The sequence below is a fragment of the Eumetopias jubatus genome, unplaced genomic scaffold (genome assembly GCF_037043125.1).
Source record: "Eumetopias jubatus isolate StellerSeaLion01/CBP00866 unplaced genomic scaffold, mEumJub1_p1.0 scaffold_3, whole genome shotgun sequence".
Lineage (NCBI taxonomy): Eukaryota > Metazoa > Chordata > Mammalia > Carnivora > Otariidae > Eumetopias > Eumetopias jubatus.
The window spans coordinates 138,456,159-138,478,203 of NW_028274809.1; the positions used below are offsets into that span (position 1 = coordinate 138,456,159).

The 22,045-nt window shown below is 36.6% G+C and overlaps 1 protein-coding gene across 5 annotated transcripts in view; it reads left to right on the forward strand.

Moving 5' to 3' along the window:
• The window catches only part of ZC3H13 (zinc finger CCCH-type containing 13), a 92,957-nt gene that overhangs the window by 57,653 nt on the left and 13,259 nt on the right, over positions 1–22,045 (forward strand). For 3 of the 5 annotated variants that reach the window (XM_088021842.1, XM_088021844.1, XM_088021843.1), the window contains exons 10-16: positions 2,368–2,832; positions 9,528–9,719; positions 13,732–13,815; positions 14,160–14,721; positions 17,767–17,870; positions 18,206–19,399; positions 20,161–20,682. In XM_088021842.1, coding sequence (XP_087877968.1) covers positions 2,368–2,832; positions 9,528–9,719; positions 13,732–13,815; positions 14,160–14,721; positions 17,767–17,870; positions 18,206–19,399; positions 20,161–20,682 — 3,123 coding nt within the window. The remainder of the gene's footprint in view (positions 1–2,367; positions 2,833–9,527; positions 9,720–13,731; positions 13,816–14,159; positions 14,722–17,766; positions 17,871–18,205; positions 19,400–20,160; positions 20,683–22,045) is intronic. The other 2 variants (XM_028105389.1, XM_028105401.1) reach the window with 1 other exon arrangement.

Here is a 22,045-nt window from a genome sequence, read left to right on the forward strand (position 1 = left end):
GTTAAGATGTTTCACTTGAGTACTCTGAAGTTGAGAAATTTTTGGCTATCTGACTCTTGAAGCATCCCTCTAATTGCTTAGTTGATTCTTTAAAAAAAAAAAAAAGAAATGAAGGAAAGAAATGCAGCAAACCAGGGGACAAAGTTTGAGAGCATCAGACATGTTTCGATAAAGAGGTAAGGGCTGGGGGAACATTCAGAAGGTCAGTGTAAACCAAGTGATCAGTTTTCTAGGTGTAACTCAAGAAAGAAGTAAGCAGTGCAGCTTTCCTTTCGAGATCCCTGATAATTAAGTTAACTTTGGATTTGCTACTCCTTGTTCAAGCTGAGATGCTATTATTATCTGGCAGTATAGTCTAATAGCTCTCATCTCTTTCTGTACTCCTTACCCAAGCTTCTTGTCCTTATATATTTAAGTTTTTTCCCTAGCTTCTGAGTTGGTGTTTAAACATAATGAGTACTCAGGAAATACTTGCTTACTTACAACATTTCTCTTTAATGTGCATTTTAAAATAAACTTCTCTGAGAGTATAATACAGCAGTCTCCTGTGAAACGTGTTGAATTTAGTTGTTCTCTTCCTGTCAACAGTGTAATAATTAATCAAGTTCTTTTATTCAAGAAAATGATGAATGCCCAGGTAGGGAACAGAGAGAGCATCTGTTGTATAGAAATACTTCTTGTGTACCTCATTTTGGAACCAGAACAGCGTAGCAATATTTTTGGAACATTGGTAAGATAGGAAAATTCTCTTAGCACCTTTCTGTTAATTTAAAAAAATATTTAACTAGAGTTGACTGGGAATATAGTGTACATTTAATGACTACTTATTGAATGAAAACTCTTTAGTGTGTTTGATGTCTGTTTTGAAGTAATAATGATGGGAAATAGTATGCGGTTGAGTCTTATAAGAATTTTTGTGTGTGTGCTGAGTGGCCTCTGTTACAGGAAGAATCCATTTAATAATAAACCGTATGTGTTTAGTTTCTTTGTAAAGAAGAGGTTTCTTTAACCTTCCATATAAGAGATGTAGCAGGTGTTTGTTCCTCTATTTAGATGTCATCTTCTGAAATAAGAATAATTTTAGTGGAAGAGTGGGGAGGTAGGTAAAGAACAAAATATAGTAACTAGATTTGAAAAGACAGATGGAATCATGAAAAGGATATGGTACTGAGTGAACATATTTTTAGGCACAGTTGGCATTGGAGGAGGACTAGAAGTCATAGATGTGCACAGAAAGGGATGGAAACCTTGCAGATCCTTGCCTACTGCTTCTGTTCTTAATGGGCATTTGTGGATATAAGCATATGGACAATGTAACTGACAGGAGAGATGAGTTATTAATGTGAAAATCTAGGGGGTTTTGTGGATACTAGGTGTTTGGGTGCTTGAGAAAGTCTGTAGGCCTAGCCACCTGGGACAAAGAAAAAAAGGTAAATTTATAATAGGCCTACGGCTGCTATAATTGCCAAAATAGCCTCAGATATTGAGGCAGTCCACAGGGTCAGAGCAACACATAAAGGAATCTGATTTAAAAACAAGGCAGTGTTTGTTTTCTGAGGTTCTCTTGTTAGTCCTTTGACTTCATGTCAGATTTATGCTGTGATCAATTTATGCCTGTTCTAGGCATATCTAAAGAATAGTTTCTATTCTTGGCAAATTCCATTAGGTATGCAGTTATCTAAGCCATTTAGGCTCTTGGCCCCTTATTTCTTCATTTAGACGGTGACAAGGTTGAATTAAATAATCAGTGAGTTTCATTTCAGCTTTTTAAAAACTGAAGTTCTTTTCTTATTTTTCTGTGAAGTGTTAGAAAATGCTTTAAGGAGAGAAAACTTCAGAGACAGGAGTGATTCCAGTAAACAGTTCAAGAAAAGAGAGGGTGAATAACAATATCTCTTTGCCAGCCAGCTTACTAACTGTAGGCCTTTCGTAAGTGCTTTAAGTACATTTGAGGTGGTCATGGGTGGTCTAGTTTGGCCTAATACTTGGTAGAGATGGCTAAAGTCACTGTGTACCTCTGGATCTACAAGTAGTTTCTAAAAAATAAGCCATCAGTGGTATGAGATCAATTTATTTGTTTCAGTTGTTGAAGATAAGTATGGGTAAGTTGGGGCATGGGAAGATCCTAATCACAGTTTATCTAATCAAGAACATAGTTATCCAAGTGTTAATAAAGTTACCTTTGGAATTGTAGCTTATGCATGGTTTTGGTTTTCTTATTTGCCTATGTTTTCTTTTTTTATTTTCTGCAAAGAACGTGAATTACCATTTTTAAAAAATTTTTAAGCTCTAATATTTATGTGTATTGTCTAGTTTCTCAAAATTTTGTGAAAGGAGTTCTAGTTGATTTCTAAACTTGCATTACAGAGACCAGAAGCAAAAGGGATAGAGAAAAGGACACAAGAGAAGAACGAGAGTATGAACAAGATCAGAGCTCTTCTAGAGACCACAGAGAGGACCGAGAACCTCGAGATGGTCGGGATCGAAGAGATACCAGAGATACTAGAGACCGACGGGAACTAAGGGACTCCAGAGACATTCGGGACTCCAGGGAGATGAGAGATTATAGCAGAGATAACAAAGAGAGCCGTGATCCCAGAGATTCTCGGTCTGCTCGTGATACCCATGACTACAGGGACCGTGAAAGTCGAGATTCTCATCGAAAGGAGGATACCTATCAAGAAGAATCCCGAAGTTATGGCAGAAACCATTTGAGAGAAGAAAGTTCTCGTACTGAAATAAGGAATGATGCCAGAAATGAGTCTCGAAGTGAAATTAGGAATGACCGGATGGGCAGAAGTAGGGGGAGAGGTCCAGAATTACCTGAAAAGGGTAAGGTTTTTGACTTGTCAGTGAACTGTATCTTGTATGCTTATATAGAAAGTATTAAATCTTTTAAGGTTTCTTTTCTAAATTTATTCTTTTTTACATTCATTATCATTTTATCAAAGTAATTTTCAGTTAATTGAATTTTGGCCTTCCCTATAAATTCCAAATAAGAATTATTAAATTCCTAGGATTTAGGAATTTGCTAAAGTAGCAAAAGATAAATGGGTCCTGATTCAGATCCCCTGGTAAATTAGATCCAGTCATGCCTACCCTCCTGATTAGTGTGGAACACTAAGATAATTCCTGTCAGGCAAAAAAGTGGAGTCAAAAGGAAATAATTTCTACTGAACAGGTACATATATGATAGAGTGATTATTAAAGTAGAATTAAAATGGTGGGCTTTCAGAATTGGTGGTATCAGAAATGACTGTGTATTCCTTAGTATACTTACTTGTGCTTGCTTCAAACCACTTCAGATAATTGCACATCAGAATCTTGAGCCATTTTTCTTCTTCCCCTAAAAAGCATTTACCAACACCCAGTAACTACCTGCCTAAATGTCTTTGTCTCCAGACTGCTTGGACTGAATTAGTTTTGACCTCTGTTCCTCTCTCCTCTTTTTTCCCCCTCCCCTAAAATACTGCTGCAGATTTCTGAACATTCATTATTTCTATTGGTCTTTTGGTATATTTTTGTCAATATTACAGCTTCATATTAAGCTGAAGGCCCCTTACCTGCTCTTTCATAGTTGTCTTGGCTTTTCTTGGCCTTTTGCTTTTTCATATACATTTTTTAAATGAGTTTTTTTGTTTTAATGTAATGAAAAACTTGGATTTTTATTTCAAATGCATTAAATTTATGAATTTATAACTTTTTCTGTTAAGGTCTTATACATATTTTATTCCTGGGTATGCAACATTTTTGGTGCTCGTCAGTGGTACTTAAAAATTTTTTTTCTCTCTTTTTAATAATGCATTTGCATGGTTCAAAATTTCAAAAGTACAAAAGAATATATTGTGAAAAGCCTTGACTCTATCCCTGACCTCATTCATCTTTTTGCCAATTTTGTCTGTGTCCTTCCCAGAAATATTCTACACAAGCAGATTTGTATGTCTACTGATATCCCCATCTGGTTTTACAAACGTAATTTTTTTTTTAAACTGTGTATTACTCTCCACCTGGCTGTTTTCACTTAAAAAAGACCTTGGAGATCATTACCTATCAGTCAACTTGATAACAGCTATCCTCTTCTTAATGGTGCACATTGTCCGTTGTAGGAATTACTAAAAAGTTTTAAGTTTTTACTAAATTCCAGTTAACATACAGTGTAATCTTAGTTTCAGTTGTACAATACAGTGATTCAGCATGTCCATACAATACCCATTGCTCATCACAAGCACCCTCTTTAATCATTCCCAGCACCTACTTAATCCATCCCCCACACACCTTGCCTCTGGTAACCTTCAGTTTGTTTTCTTTAGGTAAGAGTCTGTTTCTTGCTTTGCCTTTTCTCTCTCTCTCTCTTTTTTTTTTTAACTTTACTCATTTGTTTCTTAAATTCCACATAAGAGCGCAAATCTACATTGTCTTTCTCTGACTGACTTACTTTGCTTAGCCTGATACTCTAGCTCTATCCATGTCGTTGTAAATGGCAAGATTTCATTCCTTTTTATGGCTCATATTCCATTGTGTATATATACAACACATCTTCTTTACCCATTCATCAGTCATTGGACACTTGGGCTATTAACATAATTTGGCTATTGTAGATAGTGCTGCTATTAAATAATCAGGATGCATGTATCCCTTCAAATTAGTACTTTTGTATTCTTTGGGTAAATACTTAGTAGTGCAATTACTGGACTGTAGGGTAGTTCTATTTTTAATTTTTTTAATTTTTTGAGGAACCTCCGTACTGTTCTCTGGAGTGGCTACACCAGTTTGCGTTGCCACCACAGCAGTGCAGGAGGGTTCCCCTTTCTCCACATCCTCACCAACACTTATTGTTTCTTGTGATTTTAGCCATTTTGACAGGTGTGAAGTGATAACTCATTGTAGTTTTGATTTTGTATTTCCCTGTTGATGAGTGATGTTGAGCATCTTTTCATGTGTCAGTTGGCCATCTGTATGTCTTCTTTGGAGAAATGTCTGTTCATGTCTTCTGCCCATTTTATAATTGGATTATTTGTTTTGCAGTCCCTATCAAAATACCAACACCTTTTTGCACAGAGCTAGAACAAACAATCTAAAGTTAATACAGTAGTTCTTCCTTATCTGCAGGGGATGTGTTCCAGGATGTTGGGTGGATGCCTAAAACCTCAGATAGTTCTGAACTCTCTATATACTGGGTCTTTTCCTGTACATACACAACTATGATAAAGTTTAATTTATAAATTAAGCATAGTAAGAAATTAACAGTAACTAATAATAAAATAAAACAGTGATAACAGTGTTATCATACCACATACCACATACCACAATGAAAATTATGTGAATGTGGTCTTTCTCAAAATATCTTAATTGTGCTGTACTCATCCTTCTTATGATGAAGTGAGATGATAAAATGCCTACGTAATGAGATGAAGCAAAGTGCATGATGTAGGCATTGTGATGTAACATTAGGCTACCATTGACCTGATGATATGTCAGAACGAGGATCATCTGCTTCTGAACCCCAGTTGACCGTGGGTAACTGGAATCACAGAAAGTGAAGCCACAGATAGGAGAGACTACTATAAATCGTATATTGGTACATGTGTAGGTATTCCAGTCTTTGTTTTTGAACAGTGCTTCAGTGAATAACTGTGTGTCACTAAATAATATCTTTTTAAAGTATTTTATTTTCTACCACTTATTGTTGGTGTATGGAAATGATCATTGATATTTGTATATTAATCTTACATTGTTATGTTTCTCCATTTTTGTAGGAGATCTAATTAGATTATCTCAAACATTTATGTCGGGAACAGATTTGGCTCTTTTCTGATTATTATTTATTTACTGTCGATAACCTGCTGATCATCTTTCAGTATAGTGTTGAATATAAGTAGTATAATGGGCTTCTTTGCTCCGTTTCAGATTTTAAAGTGTTACTGCTGGCATTTTACCATTAAGCATGGTGTTTGTAGATTTTTAGCAGATGTTTTTTATTGTTACAGATGTCCCCTAATTTCCCCAACTTCGCTAACTTCTATCATGACCATTTTTTCTGTATCTTGAGAAGGTCATAGTTGGTCTCTTTAACCTTTTACTTATATATTTCTTTAAAATTTAGAACTATCCTGGCATTTCGAAGATAAATGGAATTTTTTCATTTTTTTAAAGTTCTAGATTAGGTTAAAATTTGATGTTGAATTAAACATCTCTGTTTTCAATTGAGATTACATATAATTAGTGGCATGATGATAAATATTTACAACGAACTCTTCGGAAAAAGTCCTGACTTTTAGTTTTTGCCAATTTCCATGGTATAAATACTCTTGCTGTAGCAGATTTTGAGCTACTGACATGAGAAGAGATGTACACAATTGGCTCTTTCAAGCCAGTGTGAACCAGTTCTAGCATGCCACTGCATAGTTCATTTTTTGTGTTTTTCTTGTTTGGTTTGGGGATCAGAGTTACACTAGACATACAAAATGTGTTAGTGTTGCTTGTTTTTTTCTCTGGAACAATCTATATATGATATCTATTCTTTGACAATTTAACAACATTTGTCTGTTAAACATTGTTTCCTATTTTTCTGATGGTTATGGTTTTTACTACCAATTGAGTTTCTCGTAAGAGTTATAGATTTAGATTATTGTAATAGTTGTAGTTTGGTTTTTTTCTTAAAGCGGTGTAATAAGTTATATTTTTCCAGGAAATTTATTTTCAAATTTTTGTTACAAAGATGTTCCAAAGTTTGTTTTTTTAAATCTTTTATATCTATAATTATATTCCCTTATTTTTCTTGCTCAGTCTTGCCAGAGATTTGTCTGTTTTGAGTCTTTTCAAACAACTAATCTTTGGTTTATATTCTTTTGTATCTCTTTTGTTCTATTAATTCTACTCTTAGGTTTTACTTTGTTATGAAATGTGTGGTAATTGTATTAGTAACCATTCTAAACACTTTGTAAGTTTTAATATGATTTCTTCCTTGACTCATGAATTAGGTAGAAATAGGATTTTAAATTTCCAATCATAACCTTTTAAAATAAATCTCCTTCTTTAATTTTAATTGTTGTCAGAGAAGACTTTAAAGTCGACTCTTTGGCATTTGTATTTGTTAAGACTTAGCTGTGGCTCAGAAATTTATATAAATGTTCTGCGTGTGCTTTTAATTGTTGGATGCAAAGGGTGTCTCAGATCAAGCTTGTTAACTATGGTTTCAAATCTGTAATTATTTTTAGTCTGCTTTTTCTAACATTACAGAGAAGTGAGTTAAATCTTCCACTGTCATTGTGAATTTGTTGATTTCATGTAATTTGATCAATTTTTGCTTTGACTATTTTAAGACTTTGCTGTTAGGTATACATAAGGCACATTATTTCTTTTATCATTGCAGAATGACCCTCTTTATCCCTAATAGTGCTTTTTGTCTTGAAGGCTATTTTACTAACATTTCTTTTGGTTAATATTTGATAAGTATCTTTTTTCATCCTTTTAGCCTTGCTGTATCTTTTTGTTTTAAATGTGACTCTAAACAGCATAGGTTAGACATATGTTAGACATATGTTGAATCTTCTTATTGTATCTTCTTTGATTCTTAACTTTCGGATTTTTCATCTCTCTATCTCTCTTTTGTTTCCTGGGTCATATCCTCAGACATATCTTTTTTTTTTTTTTTTTTTACTAATTATCTTTTAGCAGCATCTAAGCTGTTACTTAACTTATTCATTCCTAGATGTTATATGTAGCTCATTTCTAGTTTCTAGAAAATGTTTTAAATTTCTTCCTTGTGGTCTTTAATTATACCGATATTTTGACTATTAAAATACATTGCAACAGTATTTAGAATTGTTCTCTAATTCTTTGAAGGCTCAAAGCCTATTATGTATAATGTGTGTGTGAGTGTGTGTGTGTAGCTCTGCATTTTTTTAAACCACTTTATTGAGATATGATTGACATACCAAAAGCTGCACATACAGCTTCTATACATTTAATGTATTCAACATGATGAGCTTGGAGATAAGTATATGCTCATGAATCCATCACTACTGTCTATGCCATCAGCATATCCATCGCCTGCAAAAGTTTCCTCTTGCTCTCTCTTTACTATTTTGTATATGTGTGATGAGAACGCTTAACATAACATCTACCCTCTTAGCAAATTTTTGACTTTCCAATACAGTATTAACTGTAGTCACTATGCTGTACTGTAGAGCTCTAAGTCTTTTTCATCTTATACAGCTAAAACTTTGTACCCTTTGACTAATACCTCTCTGTTTCCTTCTACCTCCAGCCCTTGGCAGTTAACCATTCTACTCTCTATTTCTGAGAGTTTGACTCTTTTAGATTCCACATATAAGTGGTATCATGTACTGTTTGTCTTTCTGTGTATGACTTATCTCACTCAGCATAATGTCCTCCAGTTTCATCTATGTTGTCTCAAATGGCAGGATTTCCTTTTTTTTTTAAAGGATGAATAATATTCCATTATATGTATATACCACATTTTCTTTATCCATTTGTCTATCAGGGTATTTAGGTTGCTTCTGTGTCATGGCTATTATAAATAATGCTGCAGTGAACATGAGGTATCTCTTCCAGAGCCTGATTTCAATTCCTTTGGATATATACCCAGAAGTGGGATTACTGGATCATACATGGGTCTGTTTTTTCATTTTTTTGAGGAACCTCTGTACTGTTTTCCAATAGTGGCTGTGTAGCTTTGCATTACCATTACCACAATCAAGATACTCAGTTGTGTATCACAGGACTCCCTGTATTACCCCTTTATAGCCACACTCAAATCCCCTCTTTTGTCCCGAACCCCTGGCAACCACTAATATGTCCTCCATCTTATAATTGTTATTTCACAAATGTTACATAATGGAATCATGCTATATATATCCTGTTGAGATTGGCTTTTTCACTCAGCATAATTTCCTTGAGGTTCATCCAAGTTGTTACATGTATTAATAATTTGTTCCTTGTAGTATTCCATGGTCTGGGGATACCACAGTTTAACCATTCACCATTGAAAGACATTTGGGTACTTTCCAGGTTTTGGCTTTTATACTATGAACATTCATTTCCCACATTTTTGAATGAAGATTTTCAGGCACCTACTTAATGTCAGCAAATTACCTTGGTTCTGTATTGGAATGTTTTTGCTATAAATTGTAATCAAAGCAGTAATTTATGTATCAACTTTTTTATTTTCATATTTCTGTGAATTAGATATGAACAGATAGTTTTCATTTTTTGTTTTGTTGGGTTTTGGGTTAACGAAAATGAACCGTCTTGCTTTATGATTCCATTAAGACTTTTTTTTATCGATAGAGAAAACTGGGACTTGGCTTACCTAAGCCCATCATTAGACAACTTGGGTGCTTTGATTCAACATTTAATATTCTTTTCAGTAATGATTACCATACTTTGAAATACTAACACACCTTCTTTATCTGTATGTTTTTTGGGAAGAAAGACTGTGACTGATGAAACTTGTTTAATAAAGTGTATGTGTTTAAACATTTGTGTGAATATCCTTTGTTTAGGAAGTCGAGGCACAAGAGGTTCTCAAATTGATAGTCACAGTAGTAGTAGCAACTATCATGACAGCTGGGAAACTCGAAGTAGCTATCCTGAAAGAGACAGATATCCTGAAAGAGACAACAGAGACCAAGCAAGGGATTCTTCCTTTGAGAGAAGACATGGAGAGAGAGACCGTCGTGACAACAGAGAGAGAGGTTTGTCAAATCACATATTATTCAATAATGACCAACAGTGATTGGGAGAATTGTCTTTTAAATACCATTATCAATTTACTTTCTAATACATCTTTTAAGACTTTTGCTTGTTGACACATTTGAAATTATTATATTTACTCACGTTATCTTCCTTGTTTACTTAGTATAAGAGAGAGTATGTAAATAGCTAGCTACCAGAGTACCTATTTGGCAACAGAGTACGTACTGAGGTGTAATAAGTACTTGCATACCACAAGAACCTAGGTGCCCTACTTTATGTCTCTCACCTTAACCAGATAGCTTACAACCCTTTAAAGAATGTAGATGTGCCCATTCTAGGCATTTCTGATTCAGGAGATACTTTCTCACCTGAGTATCCTGGGCACTCACTCACTAGCTGTGATAATAAACAGAGTCTTGTAAGGGCTGTCAGAAGAACAAAGGGAAAAATTGATGATGGTAGGGTTGGGGGTGGTTTGAGGGAACGTTTTATGCATGTTCCTTCTTGAGAATTTGCTATACTTGCTTTAGCTAATTTTATATTCTTGTATATCTTAAGCTAAACATTTTTGGTTACTGTATTAGATTGTACTCTATTAGATCTACTCTCTTAAATCAGTTTTGAGGCAAGATTACTCAAAGTCATTTAAGAAGGGTTTATAAGTACTTTCTTTAACAAGCTTTTATTGTCTATATGTATTAGGGCCTTTAAACTCTTTAAGATTTTATGAAGGTCTTACTAACTTTGGCTGATTACTAAAGTAAGGTTTGCTATAATGCTGAGATTAATATACTACAAAACTTGATTGAGTAGGAAATTGAATAAAGGTGTTTCATAGTGGGCTGAATCACAAAGGTAATAGTGTATATTGATATGGACAGTAATGAAAGAAGGAAGTCACTAAGACACCATGTATTTGGGGAGTATAGATGAGGTCAGACTTGGTTGAGTTGAGTTTGTTAGAGTAAGCCTAATGCATTTGGGTTAAAAGATGTGTATGATTTCCTTAGTTACAGCTGAGGCTGGAGTTTATATGTTGTGTGTTGATATCTGAAATTATATCTTCCCTAACGCTGATTCACCTCCCTTTAATCTAACACTATGTCCTTGTAATGCTGTGCTTTTTTAATATATCTTCTTTCTCTCTCTCTCTTTTTTTTTCCTAGTTGGATATCCTAGCTCAGGTTTTTTCATCTTATTCCTGGAATTCAGTAGTAACATTTGGTTTCAATCTTATATTTAGTTCTCAACCATACATGTGTTAACTTTCCGGGAACTTTGATAGTTGCTTTTTATATATTCCCAGACTTACTATTGTAAAAGATATTAAGTCTGGGAATATATATAAAATACCCTTTAAAATTCTTTTATCTTTATAATATCCCTGTGAATGTAGGTATGACAAGAGAATTCACATTTCATAACTTAGGAGATTTGGGCTAGGAGAAGGGTAGTGATTTTTCCACTATTACAGAGAAGTAAGTTCCAGAGCTGGAATTCAGACTCAGACCTTCTGATTGCAAGATCTGTCTTCTTTCTCTTTTACTTTCCTATAACTACTTCAATAAATATCAGTTGCATGATTGAAATAGAACTATATATTTGAGGTTACTGATATATTCCACCATGTTTATTGAGTACTCATGCACTTTGCTAGGTTCTTGAAGTACCATAGTTCTTGATAGAACTTAATGGGAGGGAAGATACCTCCCCTTACACCCAGAAAGAGAAATGACTATTGAGTGCAATCAAGGACACAAAGAATGTTCCCAGATAGAAATAAAGGATAAGAGAGGGACCTGATTAGATAGACTGTGTATGTAAAATTTGAGGAGATGGCATTTATGCTTCCGCAAGAGAAGAAGCTAGCATTACAAAGATTGATGGTAAAAACATTCCATACGGAGGGAAGAATATGTGCCCGTTCCCTCAGATAGGAAATACCTTAGTATGTCCTAGAGTTTGGAAGAAAACCAATGTGACCAGAGTACAATGAGCAGTAGGAAGATTGATAGAGGTTGAGGGGAGAGATGTGCCCAGGCACCATGTTCTGTGCTCAGGAATTTCAATCTTCCCTTTAGTTCTTCACAGGCTGATTAGGGTACACAGAATCAGTTGGAGTTTGATGAATGCTAGCTACTACTGTGTGAAGTTCTGTGAGATGACAGAGGAGCAGATAGATCTGAGATCAGGAAAGCTTCCCTAAAGAGTTTGCTGGGAGGAACAGAGGAAGAAACACTTTGGCAGAGAGAGGGTATAGCATGTGCAGACATGCAGGACTTAAACAAATGCTGTGGAGTAATAATGAATTAAAATGTTGGGAGCAGAGGTATCCCATAATTGGTAGGAAAGGAAAGAAATTGGGAAAAACGATTGATGAGGGACTATAGGCCAGGTTCTAAATAGCCTAATAAACCAGGCTAAAAATTTTGATTCAGTTGCCTTTTCACTGCCTACAAGGCAACTGCTTTTAAGCAGTTAGAAAAAAATAAGAGTTTTCATGAAAAAAGTATGTTAAGACTGGGGAAGGACTGAAGACAAGGATACCAACCAGTTAGACTGTTGATGACATAGACATCTAAGAAGAGGTGATCAGATCACAGGGATGGAGAGAGGAAATGGAATAAAGAAATATTTTGAGAGTGAAATTGATGGGTAACTCAGAGATTTCCAGCTTTCATGAATGGGTATGTCATTCATTAAGATAAGGAAATAATATGAAGAGAAGAGCATCTTTGAAGAACATACTTTGGGGAAAAGATTAAAAAAACAGCTTAGGCACATTAAAGTGATGTTCTTATATCCTCTTCATTTTCTTTGAAGTAAGAGACATTGTCTTTTTCGTTGGGGAAAATAGAATTTTTATCTGTCAAGAAAAGAGTAAAACAGTTTATTCCCTGACATTGCTATAATCAGAAATTTCAAGTATGAATTACTACAAGTTGCAGTATTGAATTTCACGTTGTTGTAATCATTGTGACATTAGTATGACCCCTAAACCAGGAACTCAGACAATCTAAGACCATAAATATGTTGCATTTGGGGAATCAAAAGTGGACAATAGAACCATTTAAATTTAAGTTGGCTTCAGCAAAAGTAAAAAAGGGTTTAAGAGAATTGACTTCTAGTCCTGATGTCCTAATAAATCTGCCATCTCTGTGACTTTGGCCAGTCAACTTCTGGACCTTAATTTCTGTGTTTTTAAGAAGAAAAGGGCTGGACAAGGTTTTGTTTTAGTTTTAAAATTCTATGAACTTTTGTATTGATATGTAACCTCTAAAGAGTAAATATGCATAAGTCCTGCCTTTTTCATCTGTGATAAGATAGGAAATTCAAATTACTATATTGACTGAACCCTTCCCTGGAAATATCCTAAAGTTATTCTGCTTAATAAGTTGATGTTAGATATTCCACTTGAAAACCTATTGACCATATTGTAGTATGACCTTTATGACTAACCCATAAACTTTATTACATAATATGAAAATAGAAACATCACACAGTAGCCTAGATCCTACCACAGTGAACTACTTTCAAAACTGGCTAGTTCTGTGGAAAAGTTAATGCCATTTTCTCATACATTTTTTGGTCCCAGACTAATTTCCTGCTCAGCTGGGCATTTGGGCAGCATGTATTCATTTTCTCTGTGTTTATATGATTCATGTATTAAAAAAATATATATTTATACAAAATGTGATGAGATGATAAGTTAACATTTTTAAGAAAACAGCTCTTCATCTGAGTGATGAGTTATATGATTAAATAAAACTTTTAATTTATTATAAATATATATATCACTAATATGAAACACTTTACATTTGATTACTTCAAGATTGCTAAGCATCAGTACCCTTAATATTCTAGTTTATGATAAATTGATATTGCAGCAACAATTACTGACAGATGTTTTGTTCTATATTTTCCTCACATAATAGCTGCACTTTGATGTGTATATATTTTGGCCTGAAATTAGAGGTGTGACTTACGAGGGAAATTTTTTTTTTCCTTCAGCTCCTATGTTCTACACCTCCTGCTGCCCCTATCCTTTGCCACCAGTGTTCTCAGGTCCTGCTGGGGGGACAGAGAAGATCAGAGGTGAAGGGTAGAGATGGCAGAAAGTGGGGTTGGAGCAGTGGGCTGGAGGTAGGGTAGGGAGCATGCAGAGAAAGATCAAAGGTGGATCAGTGGGAGGTGGGAAGGGGGTTGATGGGGAGCAGAAAACATGTTAGTTAGAGGGCAAATAAAACTTACCTTTAAAAAAATTTGTAAACATCTAGGGGTGATTATTTGGATGATTAACTTAAAATGTAAATATAGTACCTGATTTATATTTGCTGCCAGTGTGACCCTATACACAGATAAAATTTAAGTTGCCATACTGTCTTACCAATAGGTTATCTGTCAAATTAATCACTGACAAAACTTGATTTTCATTGTAGATCAAAGACCAAGCTCACCAATTCGACATCAGGGAAGGAATGACGAGCTTGAGCGTGATGAAAGAAGAGAGGAACGAAGAATAGACAGAATGGAGGATAGAAGAGATGAAAGGGCTAGAGAAAGAGAGAGGGAGCGAGAGCGAGACAGAGAGCGTGAGAGGGAGAGGGAGCGTGAGCGGGATCGGGAAAGAGAGAAGGAAAGAGAGCTGGAAAGAGAGCGTGCTAGGGAGCGGGAGAGAGAAAGAGAAAGAGAAAAGGAGAGGGACCGCGAAAGAGAGCGAGATCGTGACCATGATCGAGAGAGGGAGAGAGAGCGGGAGCGAGATAGGGAAAAAGAGCGGGAGCGAGAGAGAGAAGAGCGGGAGCGAGAGAGAGAGCGAGAGCGGGAGAGGGAACGAGAGCGAGAGCGGGAACGAGAGAGAGCGAGAGAAAGGGATAAAGAACGAGAGCGTCAGAGGGATTGGGAAGACAAAGACAAAGGACGAGATGACCGCCGAGAAAAGCGGGAAGATACCAGAGAAGACCGGAATCCCAGAGATGGACACGATGAGAGAAAGTCAAAGTAAGAATGAGAATGAATCAGTTCTTTGAAGTTACATTTCAGTAAAGAGTTCAGAAAGTTTCATTTAAGGCTTTTTAGTGTGCCCCTGATGTCCTAATAATTCTTATTCTTCTCTACATTTTCCTGTATTTTAATTTTATTGTATATATTTGGTGTTTAAAGTCTTTCGAATTGTCTAGGGGAAAAAAAAACACTTTCTCATTCTATTTCTGTAACCATGGATATAATTAATCATTCTTGTTTACTGTGCCATTTTTGATGACATACTGGCTTATTCAACTTCTATAGACTTGTTAAGGAATCCAACTAAAAGTGATACAACCAATAAACTTACAGCTCATCATATCCACTTTATAACAAGTTACTGGAGTTGACCAGTCACCAGGAGATACTGCCTGTGCTATTCTTGATAATCCTTCATGAGTTTTGTGTCCTTATTAGTCTGGAGTCATTACCCGCAGCGCCAGAAGCATTCACATGTCTTAAAACTGAGGGAAGCCCTGCAACCACTGCCTGGCTAGAAGGTGATGAGAGACAGGAGTTGTCCTCTCTTGAGCTGTGGAGTTATAGTATATTACTGGGCTCAAAAGATGTGTTATTATTTCAAATATCTGAGGACAGTTTCTCTTTTTCTTTTTTTCCCTTCTGTCTTTTTTTTTTTTTTTTTTTTTTTTTTAACCAAAAAGAATTTATTTGCTTAGGTATCTGGGAAGTCCATGGTTGGTGTTCATTTGTTCTGATGTGACTGTATTCAGACTTCCAAACAAGGTATCGGGAATGCTGTCTCTCTGTCTCTACACTGTTTTCTTCTGTGTGAGTTCCAGTCTCAAAAAGGTTTCTCCAGATGATGGCTAAGATGGCCCGAGTGTATGCCTATCATCTTCACAGCCCTCTCTGTATGTTGGGGCTCTCATTAGTTGAGGAGTAGACAAGGGAGCTAAGTCAATCACTGTAGCCATGAAAATTTTGGACTCATTGGTCAATTTTGAGGTTTTGTGGACATAAAGCCAACTTCATTGGAGTTAACTGCCTTTTTTTTTAAGTTTGCTAGAACAAACTGCAGAAATAATTTATATATTCAATTCCATTGCTTCTGCCTCCAGTTCATTTGAATCATGGTGAATACAGCTCCCTTCTTTAGGTTTTTTTCATCACTGCTGTTGTAGATTATGGTTATGGACAAAGGACATAGCACAGAAGTGGAGGCTTCTTCTCTTAGGTCTTGGCTTCCCTTCAGTCTGCAGCCAGGATTTTCTATAGTTCACCAACTGGCTTCCCTTTCCCCCCATTAAAAAAAAAAAAAAAATCTTACATTAACATAAAATTCAGATACTGCCCTTAACACATGTAGGCACACAATACATATTATTTCTCTGACCTCCTTAAGCTAAGATTGAAATCTTTTTTATTTATCATTATCCAGTCCTATGCTTTATTTTTCCATGATTTTGATTTCTGCTTACAGTGGCAAAAATTTCTGGTTCTTTGTAGCTGGACAATCTAAACATTGTAAGGACCCCAGAAACTTAGGAGTCAAACAGCTCTATAACAATAGCTATCTGAAATTAATATCTTGATATGTTTATCAATTATATTGTCATCTCAGTAGTTGAATTTATCCAGAACGTTTTTTAACCCCTATTACGTAGAAGGTTTTATTTGCTGAATTGCCATACTGTTTATTTTACTCTTAATTTTGTTTCTGTAGCTATTTCCTTGAAGTTAAAGTTCTTTTTTGTGTATTTTAATTAATCACTTTATTCTGGTATTATCAGTTATCTCTTGCTGTGTATCAAACCACACAAAAAATTTGTAGTTTAAAACAACCATTTATCTGCTCATAATTCTGTAGATCAGCACTTTTGGCTGGGCTCAGCAGAGCGATTCTACTGGTTTTACTTGGGATCACTCATGTTTCCAGTCAGTCTGACAGTTCATCTGTGTCTGGATGACCCAGAATTGTCCCACTCTTATGTCTGGCGTTTGGTACAGGCTGTTGGTTAGGGCATCTCTTTTCTTCTCCACATGACCTTTCATCCTCCAATATAGTCTAAACTGTGCATATAATGATGGAAACATACCCAGAGGGCAAAAGCAGAAGTTGTGATGCCTCTTGAGTCCTGACTTTCCAAACTTAAACTGTGTTCTTTCACCACATTCTCTTGTCATAGCCAGTCAGTGGGCCAGCCCAGATTCAAAGAATGGAGAGAGAGACGGCCTAATGATGAGGAGCTCTGGATAGGGAATTGTATGAGCTTGGACCTGTTAAGTTGTCATTCTAATCTCCTTTTTTCCACCTGGTTACTCATCTGTATAAATGAGCTCTCAAGGAGATAGGTGTGCTGCAGTGTTTTTGTCACTTTTAACCATAGTATTTATAAACAATGTTAATTAAAAAAAAAGTGGCCAAAATTTAATGAGAAAATAGGAAAACACTAGGATCATTTAAGTACCAGAGATAGAAATGACTAGTCACTTAATGTTTAACTTAAAGAACAAGAAATACAGTGAACATATGAATTATTTTATTAATTTGCCACCAAGTAAGTGATTTCGTTCGAGGAAGAGGTAAGGAACCAATTTTTACAGTATACCCACAACATGACTGGCACTGGGCTTATGATATAACTAATTTAAATTCATGTCTTTTTAACTCCAAAGCAAATACTAAATTTTCTCATTTGGCTTCCCAACATAAAGTATTTCTTTATCATAAAAATGTAAAATTAATGAGTTAAGTTTTAGTAGAGGGTACATTAATATATTAACGCCTCTGTTGTATGTTACCATCTTGTAGTAATGAAATCTGGTGATTTAATGAAGCAAGACCAATTGCCATGTATTTTGAAGTCCACAATTGTGTGTCTTAACAAAGTAAAGAATTTTATTAAAGATATTGAATACCTTTTGTCTGATATAGCTCTGACAGTATTACTCTCTTATAATTTTATATTCTGGTCATAGTAAAGAAATAATACTAAAAACTAGTAAAGAAATTGCTTTTTCATCCCCTGGAAGTTTATAAGTTACATTTGTCCAACTTAGGAAACGCTATAGAAATGAAGGGAGTCCTAGCCCTCGTCAGTCACCTAAGCGCCGGCGAGAACATTCTCCTGACAGTGATGCATACAACAGCGGGGATGATAAAAGTAAGCAGAATATTTTCTGTTTCTATGTCCACATGCCTTTATAGCCATGAGACCATTCTTTGGCATTAGTAGAAAATGATGAAGTAAGATTTAAAATTTTTCTTACTCTGCTGCCTCTGAATATCTCATGTGACTAAAGTATATGCTAGAAATACAGTTGCTTTATCGTACTGGCACTGTTCATTTCCTACTATTTGTAATAAAGCCATGTGGAGTAAAATTATTGCCATTTTTAAAGTTTTAAAATGAAAAGTAAGAGGTTAGGTTATTATTTTTTCTGTGTAACATGCAATGTTGTTTGGTGAAAGTGTGATTACTTTCATCTTTTTGTATAGATGAAAAACATAGACTCTTGAGCCAGGTTGTACGACCTCAAGAGTCTCGTTCTCTCAGTCCGTCACACCTTACAGAAGACAGGCAGGGTAGATGGAAAGAGGAAGATCGTAAACTAGAAAGAAAAGAGAGTTCAAGACGGTATGAAGAGCAAGAACTCAAAGAGAAAGTTTCTTCTTTAGATAAGCAGAGAGAACAGACAGAAATCATGGAAAGCTCAAGAACTCGTGCACAAGACATGATAGGACACCACCCGTCTGACGATCGAGACACATCTGATCGAGCTCATGATGAGAACAAGAAAAAAGCAAAAATTCAAAAGAAACCTATTAAGAAAAAGAAAGAGGATGATGTTGGGATAGAGAGGGGTAACGCAGAGACAGCATCTGAAGATGGTCAAGTATTTTCACCAAAAAAAGGACAGAAGAAGAAAAGTATTGAAAAAAAACGTAAAAAATCCAAAGGTGATTCTGATATTTCTGATGAAGAAGCAGCCCTGCAGAGTAAGAAGAAGCGAGGCCCACGGACTCCCCCAATAACAACCAAAGAGGAGCTGGTTGAAATTTCCAACGGTAAGGATGGCAGTCTAGAGGATTCTCAGAAAAAAGAAGATACGGCGTTCAGTGACTGGTCTGATGAGGATGTGCCTGAGCGGGCGGAGGGGGCAGAACTGGAGCACGCTACCACAGCTGCTACTCCTGCAAGGACTCCTTCTCCGTCTTCTCTTCCTCCTCCTCCTCCTCCCGCGGCCACTGCTGCCAGTACTACTGGCCCGGCTCCTCTCGCCACGTCCACTGCCGCCAGCTTCACATCGACCGCCGCCATTGCCTCCTCTGCCACCCCCACCGGTACCGCCAATGAAGACTCGCACAGAAAGTGCCATAGAGCACGAGCGGAAAAAGTAGAGGCACCTCACGTTACCATAGAAGATGCACCGCATCGCAAGCCAGTGGATCAAAAGAGGAGTAGCAGCCTTGGGAGCAATCGGAGTAATCGTAGTCATACGTCGGGTCGTCTCCGTTCCCCATCCAATGATTCTGCCCATCGAAGTGGAGATGACCAGAGTGGTCGAAAGAGAGTACTCCATAGTGGCTCAAGAGATAGAGAGAAAACAAAAAGTCTGGAAATCACAGGAGAGAGAAAATCTAGGATTGATCAGTTAAAGCGTGGAGAACCCAGTCGAAGTACTTCTTCAGGTAATAAAATTGAATTATAATCTAACCAAGTGTTTCCTGTCTTAGCATATTTTATACAATTTTATATTTTATGCAAATTATAAAGTAAATGCTAAGTTGGTTATGATATACACTGCCTTAAAGTTTAAGGAGCTTAAAAGCTTAACCATGCCACCAAAATGTTACCATTAATACCAGCGTTATAATGGAGAGACTTTGAGTGACGTCCATCAGTTTAATATCAGGATGTTAGTAAGTATATCTTGGTGGAAGGGCTTATGTATTCAAGTCCCTTATTGATGCCTAAAATTTTTAACCTTCCTGCTCTTCTTCCTGCAGCCAGTGCTTGTTCTTTTGACCACAGAAAATAAGGTAGGGCATAGGAAGAGATCAGATGATAAAGTGATCAGTTCTACTAACACTTACCCATTTTATGTACATATTTCTTGGAAGATACTTTGTGGTTATAGTGGAAATAAACATGTTTCCATGTCTTTTACATATTTTAATTAGCACTTTAATGGAGAGAGATCAATTTTTCCTTAAAATGAGTTCCTTGAATAATTGGGAATATAGAAATATCAAATCGTAAGCTTTAAAGGACCCTAAGATGAAGCATTTTCTTTCTCTTTCTTTCTTCCCATCGAAGTATGGTTGACACACAATGTTACATTAATTTGAGGTGTTATATAGCACAGTGATTTGACTTATGCTGTGCTCGCCACAAGCATAGCAACAGTGAAGCATTTTTTATCTTCTCATGTGTTAACTCTTTGTTTTAGATCGCCAGGACTCAAGGAGCCATAGTTCGAGAAGAAGTTCTCCTGAATCGGATCGACAGGTCCATTCAAGATCCGGGTCGTTTGATAGCAGAGATAGGCTTCAAGAACGTGATCGATATGAGCATGATAGAGAGCGGGACAGAGAGAGGAGAGATACAAGACAGAGAGAATGGGACCGAGATGCCGAAAAAGATTGGCCACGGAACAGGGACCGAGATAGATTGCGGGAACGAGAGAGAGAACGAGACAAAAGGAGAGATTTGGACAGGGAAAGGGAGAGACTAATTCCTGATTCTTTGGAAAGGGACAGGGACAGAGACAGAGACAGAACTTTTGAGAGTTCTTCTCAAATAGAGTCTGTTAAACGCAGTGAAGCAAAACTGGAAAGTGAACATGAAAGAGACCTAGAAGGCACTTCCCGAGACTCTCTTGCTTCGGATAAAGAAAAAATGGATAAAGATCTAGGATCTGTGCAGGGATTTGAAGATCTAAACAAAGCTGAGAGAACTGAGAGTGTGGAAGGTGAGTGCCACACGTTTTTGTCTGTTACCCTGCTCCATTCCTTTTCAGATTATATAGGAAACAAAATATTTTCTTACGAAGGTGTTCTGATAACGCATAAGGAAATATCATATGCATATGATATTTCAAAAACGTGTTCCCCTGATTGGTACTATCAAGGTAGACTTGGTTCAAATTAGCCTAAATGAAATAAAAGAAACTTAAATGCAGTGTCCGTAGATGTTAAAAAGGAGTTATCACCTCCTTTTCTTCGATATTAAAAAAAAAATCATATAGGGGCGCCTGGGTGGCTCAGTTGGTTAAGCGACTGCCTTCGGCTCAGGTCATGATCCTGGAGTCCCGGGATCGAGTCCCACATCGGGCTCCCTGCTCAGCAGGGAGTCTGCTACTCCCTCTGACCCTCTTCCCTCTAGTGCTCTCTATCTCTCATTCTCTCTCTCTCAAATAAACAAATAAAATCTTTAAAAAAAATCATATAAATGGAAGTTATTTCTTGGTTCAGAAACAGGCTAAATAACTTATTAGTGATCCTGTTTTCCAGAGCACTTGAGAATACATGAAACAGTACACATTCCCTAAAGCTGCATTTCCCCTCTGGCCCACTCACAGCCAGCCTCAGCTGTGGGGACCATCATTCTCCACTGCCCCACTCTTTGTTCACCCCCAGTCTGCACTACAGACTGACTCACACCTCTGAATTCTCTGAAGGCACTTTGCTCCAGCCATCTTCGTACCCTCTCTTCCCATCGCCTGGTAGGTGTTTGCCCTTTTCTCTTCTCTTACTCAGACGTCAGCTCCCAGTCTGTGTGTCATTTCCTCTGTGAAACCTTCTCTGCTAAGGGGGCTGTTTCAGGTTGCCATTGCACCTTGTCTGTATCGCTTTTACAGCATCCCCACACTGTATTACAATTATTTCTCCATGGTTTTCTCCCCACTATACTGTACTCCTTTGTTAGGGACCACAGCTTTTCATTTCTTTATCATCAAGACTATGGCAAGGACACAGTAAATGGTTGATGAATGAAAATATGTTCTGCCTGTGCATACATACCCCCCATCTTATTCTTTGGTGAATTATAAGCTAGCTTAACAATAGTAATGGCTCCCCTGGGAATTCTCCTGGAAATTCTGCCTCCTTGGGAATTGTCTAGTTCTGGTACCAGTGCTTATATCATTATTCTGATATTACCTATCCATTTCAAGCCCTCAAGAAACGTCTGGGGCAGTATTAAGTGGCAGTGTATGTAAGTGGCAGTATTTTACGGTTGTAAGTATGTAAGTGGCAGTATTTTACGGTTCTTTTTATTTGCTGTATGGTAACATTGAGCCCAGAGTAAAATTCACCTTCTTTTGGAACTATAAA